This window comes from Camelus bactrianus, chromosome 16, assembly GCF_048773025.1.
Source record: "Camelus bactrianus isolate YW-2024 breed Bactrian camel chromosome 16, ASM4877302v1, whole genome shotgun sequence".
NCBI lineage: Eukaryota > Metazoa > Chordata > Mammalia > Artiodactyla > Camelidae > Camelus > Camelus bactrianus.
The window spans coordinates 29,261,903-29,278,619 of NC_133554.1; the positions used below are offsets into that span (position 1 = coordinate 29,261,903).

The 16,717-nt window shown below is 55.3% G+C and overlaps 1 protein-coding gene across 2 annotated transcripts; it reads left to right on the top strand.

The window, feature by feature from the left end:
• Positions 1 to 9,553: 9,553 nt before the first annotated feature.
• On the top strand, positions 9,554 to 16,446 carry WFIKKN2 (WAP, follistatin/kazal, immunoglobulin, kunitz and netrin domain containing 2). 2 transcript variants are annotated; one of them, XM_074342812.1, is made up of 2 exons: positions 9,554 to 9,948; positions 13,579 to 16,446. In XM_074342812.1, the coding sequence occupies exon 2, from the start codon at positions 13,648 to 13,650 to the stop codon at positions 15,097 to 15,099; it is 1,452 nt and encodes a 483-aa protein (XP_074198913.1). In that variant the 5' UTR covers positions 9,554 to 9,948; positions 13,579 to 13,647; the 3' UTR covers positions 15,100 to 16,446. The 2 variants fall into 2 exon arrangements, with proteins under 2 accessions (XP_074198913.1, XP_010947911.1); XM_010949609.3 differs by lacking the exon at positions 9,554 to 9,948 and adding an exon at positions 9,974 to 11,015.
• The last annotated feature ends 271 nt before the right edge of the window (positions 16,447 to 16,717 follow it).

A 16,717-nucleotide genomic window follows, 5' to 3' on the forward strand; every position in this document is an offset into this window, starting at 1 on the left:
CTGGAGCCTTCTGATAGAGAAGACAGAAGTCCTCACATCCCTGGTCTTTTGTTGTTCCCAACCTTCCCAAATGATCTTCACCTCTTAGAACACTGAAGAGTGCATCACATGTAGAAGGGGTAACTTCTATTTTGTAAAACTTCTGTTTCAGCTGTGCATATGAACATGTGCACTGCATCAAGGAAGAAGAACGCCTTTCTTAGTAGGTGTTGCAGTCAAGGCGTTTGGAAGCCTCTACAGTAGAGGAGTTTTCTTCCCCAAGGATCAGAGATTAGAGTTGGGCTTGGTTCAGCTCAGCCCCTTCTTCAGCACCTGCCTCCTGAAAGCTCGTTCAGTGTCACCAGCCCTTGTCAGTGTCACCAGCCGTCGTGCCCTGCGGGGCAGAGCAAGGCTTCTAGCTGCTGGGTTCAGTTCTCAACTGCTCTGGCCACCCAAAGCCCGCTGGGTGTCTTTACGTTGAAACCATCTTGACCCTCAGCTTCTGTCAAAGAGTAAAACAACAAAGAGAACACTCTCCAGGGAAGCAACTGAGTGAGTAGTTTAGGAGGAACTGCAAGGGGCAGGTCATGGTGGCTGAGCTAATTAGGCACTGACCTCTGGCTTTCTGGATCAGGCAGAATGAGCCCACAGGTCTGTACAGAGCTGATTAAAGCAAGTCCCACTGTTCACTGGGCAGGGAAGTCTGCAACGAGGTCCAGCAAGCATCTGGCGTCTGAGTCACTCAAAGCCTGTGGTCCTTTACCAGCCGCAGCGGATCGGAGGAAGTTGTGATGAAAACCGACAGTCAGCTGTATTCTCCTCGGCAAGTTTCCTACATGGAAAATTTCTCTTTTGGGGCAGCTACCTATTCCTCCTTTCCCCCTACCTTCCCCTCTATACTCTTTCCCACATAACTTTCATTGACTGAAAAAAGGCAGAGGACCATCCCTAGCTCATCCATCAAAGCTCCCACAGAGCCATTTCCCTGCCAGCCAGCAGTCACTTCCAGGAGACAGGCATGGCCCTCATGTCCTCAGGTGTCCATTTCCCTCTCCAGCCTCGGCCCACGAGCAGAGAGCCCGCCGCCCTCTCCCCTGTGTGACAGTAACCTGGGGCCACGTGAGAGTGCTCGGGCTTCTCACCCTCCTGCCCATCATCTTTTTTCCACATCTGATGATCGCCACCTTTCAGAGTCCCATTGCCATGGTCCAGGCTTAAAATTAAGTCCAAACTCCTCACCTCAGCCTATAAGCCCACTAGGGTCCAAGCCCTGCCCACCTTGGCAACCCAGGCCCACCAGCCACTTCTCTCTCTTTCTGGGCTCCAGCCACACCAGCCTTGCCACTGACCTAAGACTCTCCTCACCTCAGTTAGACTCTGATTCTTCTGTTTGACCCACTCCTCCCCTCCTCAGAAGCCTCCTGGCCTCCTGGACTTCTCCCCAGCGTGCATCAGCTGTAATTGGGTCCTTGAGCAGACAATGAGCTGTTCTGCACCCTTCTCTCCACCTAGACTGTAAACCTCCTGAGGTCAAAGATTATACCTGGTTTGGATCCTACTGCCTCATACACAGCCTGCCACATAGCAGGCAAGAAATCAATTTTTACTGAGTAAATGATTATTGAATGACACTTGTCTTTCCCTGGGACTGGCCCAGCACCCCCTAAAATTGTCTCAATGTTTAACATGTTGTGAATTGTACAACAATTTACTTTACCACCTAAACCACCTTCCCACCACTGGCCTCAGCATCTGGGGCTCAGTCTTGATCCACACTGGGGGCTGTAGACTTCAACTCATCCCCAAAGCTCTGGCATCACCTGACACCAGCCTCCCTTCCTTCCTTAGGGCTCAGTTTGTGAGATGCTCGCTGTCAAGTTAGGTGAGTTAAAGATCCTTTCCCAGAGACCCCCTTGCCCAGATTCTCCCTGGGGATTGCAGTCATCAGCAAGCCCTATGCAACGAAGCTGGTCACATCTACCACTGTGCAGAGCACCCTGCCAGCTTCTAAGTGCTCATGGAGCCAGTTCAGTCCAGCTTTATCATAGCTCAGTGGTGTCCCACAGAACTGCAGGGATCTCTCAGAATCCTTATCCATCTTTACCTTACATCACACCATCCTGCACGTCAACTGACTCTAATTCTAAAAGCAGAAACTAGTTTACAGTGCAGACAAGAACAGGGGCTGCAAAAATAAGACCCCTCACCAGCCAGTGGGTCCTGGGAAAGGCCACTGTGGCAGATGCTGTGGATTGCCCTCCCAGAGCCAATCACAAGCCCTTTCTCCCTGGCTGCAAAACTAGAACCCTCACCTTCCCAGACTCCCTTGTAGCTAGAGGCATGTGGCACAGTCCTGGCCAAAGGGCTGTGGCCAGGAAGCTCTTAGGAAGTCTTCCTTGCCTGAATAAACAGACACTGTTCCAGGGGTTTTGGCCCTTCCCCTCAATTTGGGTCAGGAAGGAGGAAGTATCTAAGGGAGCAGCCATCATCGGATGTTAAGGACAGAAGCCACATGCTGAAGGTGAGAGAAGAGAAAATCTAGGAACCTGGACCCTGAGAATTAGCCAAGCTCCCTTGGACTTCTCACTCTGAGAGAAAATTAAACTCCAATTATTTTAGCCACAGCTGCTCAGGGTTTGTTACCTGCTGCCAAATGCACTCCGAGTTGACCGTTATCTTGACTGCTTATCTTTAACCTTCAAGATCATTGGATTCCACCCACCAAGATGTCCATGCCTGTGCCGGTGCCCCCGTTTATCCAGCAGCTGTGCAGTGATCCACCCACAGTCACCTCCTCTGGACCACTGCCTCAGTTCATCTGCACCGGTGCCAACTGTGGCACTCCCACTGGGGCTTGAGCCCCACGCGGGCTGCCAACCCACGCCAGGCCTTCGTCACCCCCACTGCTGCTGGTGCCTGAGGCTCTGTCGCCAGCTGACTCTGGGTCGCCTGCAAGAGAAATGTGGCCTTCCTGGTTCACAGGGTGGTCCAGGCTTCGGCTCCCCGAGGTGGAGATGGCCCACCCCTCACCTCTGGACTGCCCTGCTAGCACTTTTCTTGGTCTTGTCCCGCAGTAGATTTTCTTGGACATTTTAGTCGGAAAGAATGGCCTGAACAAAGATACACACAGCATGGTACAAAGGGTGACAAACTGTTCTGGTTTGCCCAGGACTAAGGAGCTCCTGGGATGTGGGAGTTTCAGCACTAAAACCAGGCCAGTCCCAGGCAAATCAGGACTACAGGCTGGTCACCCCCATGGGGTGTTTGGAGAACAGCAGTAGTTTGTATCGCTGGGACATGCAAGGTGAGCAGCCAGGCTAGAGAGGAGGTGGGGGCAGATCTCGAGGGCCCCACGGGCCCTTCAGCCCTGGCCAGGAAGGGCTGCTGAAGAGGTTGAGGCAGACGGATAATTTTCGGGGCTTCAGTAACAAAGCATCACAAACTTGGTGGCTTAAGGCAACAGACATTTATTCTGTCTGTTCTGGAGGCCAGAAGTCCTAAATCAAGGTGTCAACGGGGCTGCTTTTTCTCCAAAGGCTTTCTTGCCTCTTGGCCAGGTAGCCCTGGACTCGTGGCAGCATTGCTCCAATCTTCTGCTTCCAGCCTCACATGGCCTTCCCCTCTTCTGTGTCCCAGTCTCCCTCTGCCTTTCTCTGACAAGGACACCTGTCACTGGATTTCTGGCCCTCTTGGATAATCCAGGATGGTCTCATTTCAAGACCCTTAATTCTATCTGTAAAGACCCTTTTCTTAACCAAGGTCACATTCATAGGTTCTGGGCATATCTTTTTTTTTTTTGTGGGGAGGGTGGTGCACCATTCAACCTACTTCAGCAGGGAAGCAACACGTTCAAGTTTGGAATTTGAAAGGGTCACTCTGGAAGCAGAGAAGAGCAAAGTTGAAAGGGGGCTCTTCAGTGGTTAAATGCGACATGGTGGGGGTCTGGGGAGAAGCCAAGGGGTGCATACGTGCAGAGAAGCGTGGTAGCTGTACTGGAGCCCACAGGGCACCTTCCTTCTGCCCCTAAGGCTGCCCACTCGATGCCCATGCATTCTTCAACTGCCACTGTCCAGGTCCCCTTGCATACTCCAGGCCAGAGTTGGCTGATGGGCCCAGGGATGGGTGTGCCCTCTCTTGCCTGTCCTGGGACTAACTGGCCTCCCCCAGGTGTGACTGACACCAGGATGCTCACCCTGACCTGCAAGCACATGGTCTGCTTGATGGAACCAACTATTCGTTCCTCCAATGTACGTTGGTTGAGTGCAGGCTCTCTGCTGGAACCATGGACCAGACAAAGCCCCTGCCTGCCAGGAGTTCACACACCAGACTGGGTGACAGACGAGGAATAAGTGATTTCAGTACCACATACACTGCACTCGGGTGTTTCACAGGCAATCCCAGGAGGGCCGTGGGCCAGGCTGTACTCACAAAGGGCCTCAAATGTGGACTTTTGACATTATCACCCAAACCAATTTATCACTTACACAGGCACAGTCATGCATCCTGACAGGGCTGAATATTTCAACTTTGCCACAGGTTTGGTAACCCAAGCTTTGCTTTTTTTTTTTTTTTTTTTTGGCTTTGCTTTTTCATTTAAAAAGTTATACCAGGAATCCCCAAAGTGGTTTGGCCTCCCTCAACCTGAGGCCAGGAAGGCCTCTTCAAAGCTAAAAGAATTCAGCACCACCAAACCAGCTTTACAATAAATGTTAAAGGAACTTCTCTAGTCATCAAACCACAAGAAAAGAGAACAAAAAGAAGAAAGGGAAAAAAAAAAAAAAAGACCTACAAAAGATTGTCTTGGCAGTTTGGGGTCTTTTATGGTTCCAAATAAATTTTGAAGTTGTTTGTTCTAGTTCTGTGAAAAATGTCCTGAGTGTTTTGACAGGGGTTGGATCTGTGGATTGCTTTGGGTAGTACGGCCATTTTGATAATGTTGATTCTTCCAATCCAGAAGCACAGGATATCTTTCCATTTCTTTGTGTCATCTTCAATTTCCTTCATCAATGTTTCACAGTTTTCAGAGTGTAGGTAACCTCCTTGATTAAGTTTATTTCTCGGTATTTTGTTGTCTTTGATGCAATGGAAATATTTATGCCAGTTATAAAAATCTGGCCTTTGAAGTGAAAAAAAAAAGTGAATGAAGGCAAATGGCAAAATATCCTTCTTTCTTATGGGTGAATTGTATTCCATTACATATATATGCTGCATCTTCTTTACCCATTCATCTATTGATGTGCACTTAGGATGCTTCCATATCTTGGCAATTATAAACAATAATGTTGCTGTTAATAGCAGGGTGTGTGTATCATTTTAAATTAATTCTTATTTTGTGGTTGGCTTTATTCCTTTAATAACTATGTAAGTTTAAAAAACTAAAGCTCTAAATGTTCTTAGAAACAATGAACAGCACATACATGTAAATTTTTAAAAATATGTGCAGTAAAAAAAAAAAAAGATGCAGCTTCTGAGTCGGACTGGGAAGCAGTGGGCCGGGAGAAGATGGGACCGGCCAGCAGAAGGGAGGGCATCCGTGGCGAGGACATCTGTGAGGGGATAAAGGGAAAGACTGTGGGAAGCTTTTAAAGATCTAAAAAAGCAGTGTGGCCATGACCAGAGTCTGAGAGAAGGAGGAGCAAACGTTAAGACTGGAGAAGTAAACTGAGGAGGAAGTTTGTGGTGGTCCAGGTTAAATCGTCCTGAAGGCGTGGGGAGGCCATCTTTAAGCCATATGTCTTGAAATATTGGTCATTTGGGAAAAGGCCTGTTTCTCAGTCATTGCGCACTTTGTGCTGTTGGAACGGGTAGCAGGGCTGCACCTGGTTCTAGAGATGACGGGCCCCTTGGCTCAGCAGTGCGCAGGTGAACAGGGACTCAGGAGTCCGAGACCTCTTCATTCCCCTCTCATCCAAGAGGAGGAAACAGCGAGGCAGAGGGCTTGGGAGTGTGGAGAGTGGAGCAGCCAGAGGAAGCTTCTAGGGTCAGGGAGGGAGGCCATGTCCCTGCTTGTAGCATTCCTGCTGGACCCCCAGGCCCTTACTCTCCCTTGGCAGAGTGGAGAGGTGGAGCCCCGCAGCCTCCTGTCTTCTTCCCTCCCATGTTTGTCTTGGCTGAGAGCTGCTTGAGGATTTTTGAAGGCTCTTAGGTCAAGGCAGAGCTGGAGGAGTCAGGACATTGGATCACAGAAGAGGGAGCGGGAAGGGGCCTCAGGTCGGGCAGTGGGGGTGCTCAGCCTCAGCACCAAGGCACCTCCCAGTGGGTGAGGGGCTGCCATGGGGCTGAAATCCCTGAGCCCCTCCATACCCACCCACTTCAGGAAGGCACTTGAGGCTCCCAGGTGCCCAGGATTGAGCTGTACCATATGTGTCCCCTGCTCTTGCTGCATGGCACACCCGTGCTTCTGGACACTGGGTCTCACAGCAGGCCCCTTAGGGCCCAGGCAGGGGTGTCAAGGAGGCCTGGCTGGCCCAGAGCACCGGCCAGGCCCTGCAACGGCCAATCCCGTAATTCTCAGACCTTGATTCAGTGCTGCCTCCCCTGAGGCCCAGCGTGGACCCTCTCATGTCCTGCTCTGCACAGATGCTGACAGGTCACGTGTCCCACAGCTGAAGGCCTCCCCCATCCGCCTCCACCATCTGCTGAGGCCCCATAATTATTCCAAAGCCTGATGCAGTCTCACTCCAAGGGGAGAGTTCACACAGCCCTGTAATGTAACCCAGGCCCTAGGTGGCTCGGGCAGGGGGTCCCCAGATGGGTAATGAACCACCGGCTTTATTGAATTCCCTGACTTGGCTCTGTCTAATCACTGCCTTTAGCCAAGGCAGCCTGGCCTTCTGAGAACCCATCTGAGCACCCTTGCTGAGGACTTCTTTCTCCCCAGCACCCCAATTCCTGCTCCTCAACTCTTCCCTCCCCCACCCAGGTATGTTTAAATGACAAGGGTCAGGTCAGGGAGGCACCCAGGGTTTGGCCTCCCCCTCCATCTTGGAGAAGGCGTGGTTGCCTCAGGTCTGGGGCCCAAGCAGGATAGAACAGAGCGGGCTGCTGGTTTGCCTTTGCTAGGCTGCCCCCGTGGAAGCAGGACTTACAGCTCCCACCATGCAGGGTGGGCGTACCTCCCCTTCCTGAGGTCTGGGCCCCAAGGAGGGAAGGCCTTGGCCAAGGAGGCTGTGCTATGGGCCAGGCCTTTCCAAGGAGAGCTTAGGAAACAGCCTCCTGCTCAGGCTTCAAGACCCAGCCCACATCACATGTGCATAGCAGCAGCCCAGGCATCTCCCTTCCCCTGCCCCCAGCACGTGTAAGGACCCTCAAGACAGCGAGTACTGTTCGTATACTCCTTCACGTCTGTTTTCTGACCAAGATGGTGCCCTCTCTGTGGACAAGGACTGCTGTCCATCTCTATGTATCCAGAAACTAGCACTTAGTAGGAGCTTTAAAAATCGTCAAGTAGGGAGAGAGAGAGGAGACGCTTCAAGAGGTAAGAGGTTTAGTCTGTGCATGAGGGACGTGGCATCTGAGATGCTGGCTTGGTGTCCCCACCACGTGGATGGCCAGTCTCTGGAGGAGAGAGACCCGGCCCATTTGGGAAACCGTGTCAGTCGTGTTGATCTGTCAAGGGTCTAGTGGCTGGGGAGAAGTTCTGCTAAGGGCGAACCTGAGGTCAAGGGCCACCCAGAGTTCATTGTCAGGGCGGCTTCCTGCCAGCTGCACCTAGGGTAGGCCCTGAGCCCATCCTGGAGGGTGTGAAGGGCCGGTCCACGGTCCCTCCACCTTCTGACAGTGGCGGGGCTTCTCTGAGACTAAGTCGGGGCCCAGCCTGCTGTCCTGGGGGAGGGTGAAAGGCAGGAGACCCCCCCAGGGTCGGCCGACCCAGCCCATCTCTGTGGGCCAATGGTGGGAATGGGCAGTTGAGCCCTTCTTTGTCCCTGGGAAGTTGGTGAGCGTGGGGTCCACTCCACCCTCCAGAGAGGAGTGGGAGGGGGGACAGAGTCAGAGGAGCCAGATCCAGGGATGATTGGGAGGAGGGGCCCAAGAAGGAGGAGACTTCAAAGCGCTCCCAGAACAGCTTATAAACCAGCTGGGCTGGTGGGGCAGCCAGCGGGGGCCTTCCTGGGGAGGCTGGAAGCTTGCATGGGTTGTGCAAAGAGCACTGGACGGGGGTCCGGGAGGGGAGGGCGTGGGCCTCAGGACCCCTGGCGGGCCCTGCCTGGCCTCTCTGTGACTCGGTTTCCTCTCTTGAGTGGCTGAGCTCACAGCAACACCCGGGCTCCCTCCAGGCTGGCCTGAGGGTCAGCCTGACGGTGTGGGCGAAAGTGCTGTGTGGGCGCCAGCCCTGATCAGATGTTATTTATTATTCTGAGCTGTGTTTTGGTGGGAGACTTGGACTGGCTGAGGAGAGCCGAGTGTTCTAGGGCCCTTTCTCCCCAGTGCTGTTTTGAGAGTTCTCAGTGCAGAGTGGCCGGGAGCAGGGGCCCTCGGAGGGAAAGGCCCACGGCTCTCGACGGAGCTGGGCGGAGGTGCAGATACGGTGGACAAGCTCCCCTTGCTTTTCTCACCACCCCTTTCCCCTCCCGACTCTGTGCCCCTGCCCCTCCCCCTCTTCATGGTCTCAAGTGACTCCCCAGAAATCAACCTCCTCTCCCTGGATACTTGTCCTCATGTAATGGGGCTGTGACAATTCCCCCTAAGTCCCACTCAGAAGTGTGTCACTGTCCATTTCCCTTTGTGATATCAAAGGAGGCTGCACAAACCACGTTCATCAAGCCCTGTACTGGGGCCTGGCTCTGAGCAGCTGGAACATGGGTTTATGAAATTACAGGGAATTCAAAGCAGCCGGCGTCGCCCGCTGTCTGGCTTCATTACAGGGACCAGCCTCCGGAGGGAAGTTTATTCCAATAATTTAAAGAATTAGGATCTGACATCCTTCATTAGCTCTTTGACATAAGCAGAAAAGACAAATCTTGCAGAATGACCCACACGACAAGAAGGAATTGGCTCGGGTGGGGAGGAGGCAACACACCGCTGGTGAGGAAGAGGACAAGTCTGCAGGGGGAGAAAGGGGCTGGCTTTTCACCATCGAGCTAGAGGGTCATGTTTACCCTGAAGGGGAGAGTAGGGTTGGGCTCAGCACTTAGTTTCCCCCTCTGTGCAGTGAGAGCACTGTTGGGGGCCCCCCTGGCCCCACCCCATCTACTACCCTTGGGACACAGCGACTCAGTTACCGCTCCCCAAATCCTTTGTGGCTTGGCCTTGAAAAGTTACCTCTCTCTTCTGGGGCTCTGTCTCCCCCCACCTCTCACCCCCTGGAGACTGAGTGACCGACACAAAACCCCAGCCTGCTCACTTTTCCGTGGCATTTTGGATATGAGCCATTTCCTGCCAAGCAAGAGAGAAATTGCCCCCACCCCTTGGCAGCTTCTGGCTCTTTTCCTGGCCCCTCCACAAGTACTGCCTCTGATGTTTCACAAACTTCTTGTCCAGCCTGTAAAGACCAGAGCTGGGCCGCACCTCGACAGCAGTTCTGACAGCTGGGTTTCCAAAGGCCCCCGCAGGCTGGTGTCCCAGATTTAACGGTGGGGTCATGTAGCTGTGTGACACAGGGTGAGTTGCTTAGCCTCTCTGTGTGTCTTTTCCTCAAATCCAAAATGAAGGCCCAGTTTGTTGTGGGGATTAAGTGAGACGATGCACACAGCCTGGCACATGTGACGAGCCCCGTAAATATCAGCAACAAGTGGCCCTGCCCCTGCTCACCGTGGGTGACCTTCTCCTGCGTAGGCGGGGGATGAGAGCTGTCTGGAAGGTGCCTGGCTCTCCCTCAATGCAGCCTTCATGGTCGTTAGCGAGGGCGGCTCGGCTGCCCAGCACCGTCCTGAAACACTGACCACGTAGGTCCTCTTGGAGCCGGGAGTGTGTCAGTCGAGGAGCAGGAATGTGATCCGTCCCGGAGCCGGGGGAGCCGGAGCATATCTGGTATGTGTCTCTGGAATGATTTGGGGAAAATTCACCGAAGTTGGAACTTGAGACGCAAAATTGCCCAGGACATAGAGATAGGAGCTGTCCGTACGCCCCCCACCCAGGGACCTGGTGCTGGGGTGGGAGTTGGCTGACACAGCACAGGCTGCTCAGGCCCGCCCTGGAATGGCCGTGAACTTGTTGTTTTTCCACGTCATTTGCTCTCAGATGTACTATCAGGCCGGGCGATGCTAACCCTGCGGCTGCAGGTCCCTCCTCGTAACAAGCGAGTATGTGTTCTTTGGAGGTGGCAAGGGGAGGAGGGGGCCCCGGCAGAGAGGTGGGGGGAAGGGAAACATGCCTCTCCGTACAGTGAGCTTGCGTGTCCTGGAGCCAGCTCCCCCCAAAGCACATGCCATTTCTGGCCCTTGAAGGGGTTAAAGGCCTCCTGGAGTCAAAAACAAGCAGGTGTCCCACCGTGCCAGATACGCCGCCTAAACTGCTTCCAGCTTTTTTTTTCCTCTTCTGCAACAAGTCTGTGATCAGCCACAGGACAGAGGAGCCAGCAGCCTGCCTGTGACAGGCATCAGGTTAGCTCGCTCCCACTCGGGTGGCGCGCCCAGGACATAAATCCAGGCTCGGGCCCCTGTGCGGCTTCTCTCCCTGCACACTCCGGAGAGGGAGTTCCCGCATCAGAGGCCGCGCAGCCCAGCGGGCTCCACTGACTCGGTGGAGGCAGCCTCGGCAGCGGCAGCCCCAGCGCGGCGAGCAGGCCTGCGGGGTGGGAAGGGCAGGTGTCTGCAGCCCCCAAGGAGCAGGAGGCCCTGGGGGCCCTGGCCCTGGCATCGTCTCAGGGGAGGTCTCTGGCTGCCTCAGACCGCACCATGCGGGCCCCAGGGTGCCGCTGGTTCTGGTCCCGCTGGGGGCAGGTGGCAGTGTTGCTGCTGCTGCTCAGGGTGCCCCCACGAGGCCTGGCACTGCCGCCCATCCGATACTCTCACGCGGGCATCTGCCCCAACGACATGAACCCCAACCTCTGGGTGGATGCCCAGAGCACCTGCAAGCGGGAGTGTGAGATGGACCAGGTGAGTGTGAATCTGGAAGCCTGAGACAAATGGACCACGTGGGTTGTTAGTGAGGGAGAGAGAAAGCTGTGTGGTGGGGACACTCGGGAGTGCCCTGCAGGGCGCAGGCCACATGGAGATAAACAGAGCGTGATGTCCGTCTGACTTTGAGGCCAGGAATAAGAGGAGGGTGTGATGTCCTAGTTTTTCGGGGTCTGGGAATCCTCAGATTCCTGATGCGTGTCGGCTGGGGGCTGCTCTGAGCCAGCACTATGCCGGGCACATCACAGAGACTGGCATGGCTTCTCCACAGCCCGTTGACAGGTGAGAGTGGACTCAGCCACAGCAGTAAGCAGCCTGAGGCTCCACGTCAGGGAGCAGAGCGTGGGCCTGGACACGGCACCTGCCTGACCACAAAGCTGAGGCTTCATCCGGCCTCCAGGCCACCTCCCTGGTGGTTTGGACCCTGCTACTGAGATCAGACCAGGCTGATGGGGAGGGTGGGCAGGACCGGATCTGAATGGACTCTCTGCGGGTCCCTGGGAGGGAAGGGGATTAAGCTTCAACCTGCCAGATTCCTCAGTCCTCCTCGTCAGAGCACCCTGCAGCATTCAGGGCAGACCTGGTTCTAGGACAACTCTCTCCCAGCTCTGGAGGCCAAGAGCCAGCCCTGCCACTTCCCCCAGGGGTGAAGAGCCTGCTAGTACCTGGCATTGCCAGTCTGGCAGCTCCTGGGGCTCAGGCTGGGCTGGGCATTACCAGGGAACATGAAAGACCCTGGTACTCCCTCTGCCAAACACATGTAACCTATGGGAGCACACGCTCGCCCTGGAGAGAGTGGCCTCTACCTCCCACTGGAGTGAGCAACAGGACGCGGAGGGAAGGGGAGGTGAGGGCAGGGAGGGGTGGCAGAGCGTCCCCACCTGGCTGAGGTCAGTTGACTACATTTGCCAGGAAGGCTGTTTCACTGGCACAGCCTGGCCTCATAAATCAGGTGGGGCTCGGGGACAGTGAGACTCTAGCCAATTTCTTATGTCTTGGGAAGAAGGCACCTCTGTGGGGCTGGGGATTTAGACATCCAAGGGCACGTTCTGAGCACTGAAGCAAAAACTGTTCCACAGATTCCCTTTAGGTTTCCTGTGCCCAGAAACACCTGCCCCTGCCCCCAAGGTCCCCGCCTCTCATGGACCTCCAAGTTCTGAAGGAGCTTCCCAGCCCAGAGTCTTTAAAGAATTGAAGGACCCTTCGGTAGAGGAGCAGGTTCCCCTGCTGCTCAGCCCCTCCTGCCCTCACCCCTCGCCCCCAGTGGGTCTCTCCCTCTCAGATTGTAGCTCTGAGATCTGTCCTTCCCTGTCCTAGGGCCTCCCTGGTGTGGCCTCAAAGCCTATGCCAAGCAAGGGATGCAAAACAAAGTCCCCATTCTGAGCCACGAGGGGAAAACAGTAAACAAGTTGAACAGGCGGGCTCCACACAGCCCTTAGCTGATGTGGAATGTCAGAGAGGCTGAAGGAAAGTTGGAGCCGCCCGAGGCCAGCCCTGGTGGGAGCAGTGCACAGAGCCACAACCGGGGCGGAGGATTAGGGGCACTGCCCGCCGGCTTGACCAAAACACCGCGTGAAACTCTTGTTTCACGGCCCAGAGCAAGTTGCTAATTTTGAGGAATTAAACTAATGCCTTACGCAGCTCCACAAAAAATTAGAGGGAATTACAGCCTGGTAAGTCCTCACTGACGGCCGTGCTGACCTTTGCCACACAAGGGGACTTTTTTCCTTGTTGATTTCCTTGTGTGACGTCCCACGCTTTGGAACTAAGTGCCTGGGTCCAGCACAGCTTACAATGGCACGACCTGGCATCCAGGGCCTGGCCCTTCCTCTAGGCTTCGGACGAATGTTGCCATCATCAGAGCCGCTGTTCCTTATGTATGTGTGGACAGCCTCGAATAGCTGTCCTACCAGTGTCTGACTTTTCCTTCTTAGCATTTGGGTGACCTCTTCAGAGCCAGGGCATCCCCAGTAGAGAAAAGGCCAAAAGGCAGGCTCATTCATTCCAGCCTAGACCACACTGTGGTAATTATATGATATAACAGAAAAAAATCTCCTTTCAGAACCCCATCCACATGGGGCTTGAAGCCCTCTCCCAGCACCTCCCAGCTCTGTGGACTTAGGGTCGCCTCTCTTAGTCTCTGCATTCTATCTCATCTCATCTCATGGTGGCAGGGAAACTTTCCCTCTTGCAGGATGTGGGCTGCCTCTCCCCACACTAGTGCTGTGTGACCTTGGGCAAGTTACCTAAAATCTCTGTGCCTCAGTTATCATCACCTGTGAAGTAAGGATGATGGTTGTACCCACCTCAGAGACTTGTGATGAGCATTAGATAAGCTGACAGATGTAAGCATTCTTAGAAGAGGGCCTGGCAAGTAGTAAGTGTTATGGATACATTAGCTATTATTATTATCAAAACGTTTTGCTCACGGTGCGTGAGAACATTTTCCTTCCCCTCCCCGGACACCGTGGGGTGGGGTGGGGAAAGCCTGTGCTCTCTTCCTCTCCTCCTCACTCAGGCCTCTCCGTGTGGCTCTCCGCAGGAGTGTGAGACCTATGAGAAGTGCTGCCCCAACGTGTGTGGGACCAAGAGCTGTGTGGCGGCCCGCTACATGGACGTGAAAGGGAAGAAGGGCCCGGTGGGCATGCCCAAGGAGGCCACTTGCGACCACTTCATGTGTCTGCAACAGGGCTCTGAATGTGACATCTGGGACGGCCAGCCCGTGTGCAAGTGCAGAGACCGCTGCGAGAAGGAGCCCAGTTTTACCTGCGCCTCTGACGGCCTCACCTACTATAACCGCTGCTACATGGACGCCGAGGCCTGCTCCAAGGGCATCACCCTGGCCGTTGTCACCTGCCGCTATCACTTCACCTGGCCCAACACCAGCCCCCCACCACCAGAGACCACGGTGCACCCCACCACGGCCTCCCCGGAGACCCCTGGGCTGGACCTGGCGGCCCCAGCTCTGCTCAACCACCCTGCGCACCAGTCGGTCACTGTGGGTGAGACAGTGAGCTTCCTGTGTGACGTGGTGGGTCGGCCCCGGCCTGAGATCACCTGGGAGAAGCAGCTGGAGGATCGGGAGAACGTGGTCATGAGGCCCAACCACGTGCGAGGCAACGTGGTGGTCACCAACATCGCCCAGCTGGTCATTTACAACGCCCAGCTCCAGGACGCCGGCATCTACACGTGCACCGCCCGCAACTCCGCTGGCGTCCTGCGGGCCGACTTCCCGCTGTCGGTGGTCAGGGGGGGTCAGGTTTCGGCCACCGCAGAGAGCAGCCCCAACGGCACGGCTTTCCCCGCAGCCGAGTGCCTGAAGCCCCCTGACAGTGAGGACTGCGGCGAGGAGCAGACCCGCTGGCACTTCGACGCCCAGGCCAACAACTGCCTGACCTTCACTTTCGGCCACTGCCACCGCAACCGCAACCACTTTGAGACCTACGAGGCCTGCGTGCTGGCCTGCATGAGCGGGCCGCTGGCCGTGTGCAGCCTGCCCGCCCTGCAGGGGCCCTGCAAGGCCTACACGCCCCGCTGGGCCTACAACAGCCAGTCGGGCCAGTGCCAGTCCTTCGTCTACGGCGGCTGTGAGGGCAACGGCAACAACTTTGAGAGCCGCGAGGCCTGCGAGGAGTCCTGCCCCTTCCCCCGGGGGAACCAGCGCTGCCGGGCCTGTAAGCCCAGGCAGAAGCTCGTCACCAGCTTCTGTCGGAGTGACTTTGTCATCTTGGGCCGAATCTCCGAGCTGACAGAGGAGCCTGACGCGGGGCGCGCCCTGGTGACGGTGGACGAGGTCCTGAAGGACGAGAAGATGGGCCTCAAGTTCCTGGGCCGGGAGCCACTGGAGGTCACTCTGCTCCACGTGGACTGGACCTGCCCCTGCCCCAACGTGACCGTAGGCGAGACACCACTCATCATCATGGGCGAGGTGGACGGCGGCATGGCCACACTGCGGCCCGACAGCTTCGTGGGCGCATCCAGCAGCCGGCGGGTCCGGAAGCTGCGTGAGGTCATGCACAAGAAAACCTGCGATGTCCTCAAGGAATTCCTGGGCTTGCAGTGAAGCCCCCACCCCTCCAGGCCCCTCCCTGACCCTCTCCCACCTACCCACCCATCATGCCCCTCAGTCAGCAAACTGGGCAAGGTCACACTAGACAGTCTTAGGCAAGCAGGGGAATAGCAATCAACGTGTGAGAAAAAGGCCACAGAGAGTCTTAGATCAACTTTTGTTCTTTGGGTTCAGTAACAGTAGGGGCCTGTGTCTTTTTCAGCTGAGGGAGACGAAAGGAGAAGTCAGCAGATACTTGGGCCTTATAATCTTCTCTTGACTGCCCCCCACCCCCGGCTCTGCCCCTAGCCAGCCTCCAGCCAGGATTCTAGAGGGTGGCAGCTGCATGATGGTCACAGGAATAATTGAAGGAGTTGGTTTACAGAAGGGGTAGGTGGGGATAGAAAGGAGGGCCCAGAAATTCACTGGACAAGTTCCCCACAGCCCCCCGGAGCACTGTGAGCAGAACCATCCTTCGTGGTGGGCAGGAAGCAGGAGGCATGGTCCAACCCAGCTCACAGCTTCCCCTGAGTGGAGGGTGCTGGGCTGGTGTCTTCGGGCAGCGTCCAGCCTGTGCTTCTGTCAAGATGGCCCGACAGTGTCCAAGGCCACCTGAGCACCAGCAGAATACATGTTTCTCCTGTTTCTTTCTGGCTTTGTTAATTGGTTTATCGATGATTTATTGATTCAATTCTGTTCAGTCCAACTCAGTGGACATTTTCTGAACACTTACTGGTGCTAAGACCACAGGGAGGTGTTGGTCACTGCCCAGCTCCTAGTGACTGAGCACAAATGTCCAGATCCCAGGGTTCCCCCAGAAGCCGACCCATGGCTGGCCCTCCCAGCTTCAAGAGGTCCCATTCACAGTGTGCTTTCCACTACCACTGGCTTCCTCGAACATAAAGCAGATAGAAGCCCCAGGATCTGTTCTGGTGGGAAGAGAGAGGAAGAGGAAAAGCAGGCAGGGAAGAGGGTTGGTGAAGGAATAAGAAGGGAGGCAGGCCGAGAGGCAGGCTTGGGAAGGAAAAGGAATGTTGCTCGATGCTCCCATCTGGTGGCGGCCTCAGGAGCTGCAGGGACCTGGAGGGAGGCTCTAGGTGTGGCCTGGGATAGCCAGCCGGTTTGGGGATGTGGCAGCTTGTTGATTTCTGTTTCTGGACTTCCTGTGCAGGTCCCGCCACCCCACCACTAGGTAAAGGATTTGGGAAGCCCACAGTCAGCTTTCATCTCCCCCATTCCCTCCTTAGACCTTCACTCGGTCCGTGCCCCTCTGATGCTGAAGAAGGTCGTTGTGGGGCGTTCTCTTTTCTTCCTCAAATGTAGGGGGAAGATACCAATTAAAACCTTGTAGTATCAACAGCCCTTCTTGTGTTTGGGCTAGTGTGTGTGTGTGTGTGTGTGTGTGTGTGTGTGTGTGTGTGTTTGTAGGGGGTAGTGTCATTTGCTTTGGTGACCTTGCAGGAAGGAAGCCGCCAATGGGAACTTCTTGGGGTGGTGGAGGGACACTGCTAATATTTGGCCCACATTGCAGGTGCTTGCAGCAGCTCTGTGGCTTAGGCACAGGAGAGCTGAGGCCACAGAGGCCAGGTGACTTACCCAAGAACACGGAGGTAGGGAGGTGCGGGCTCAGGCC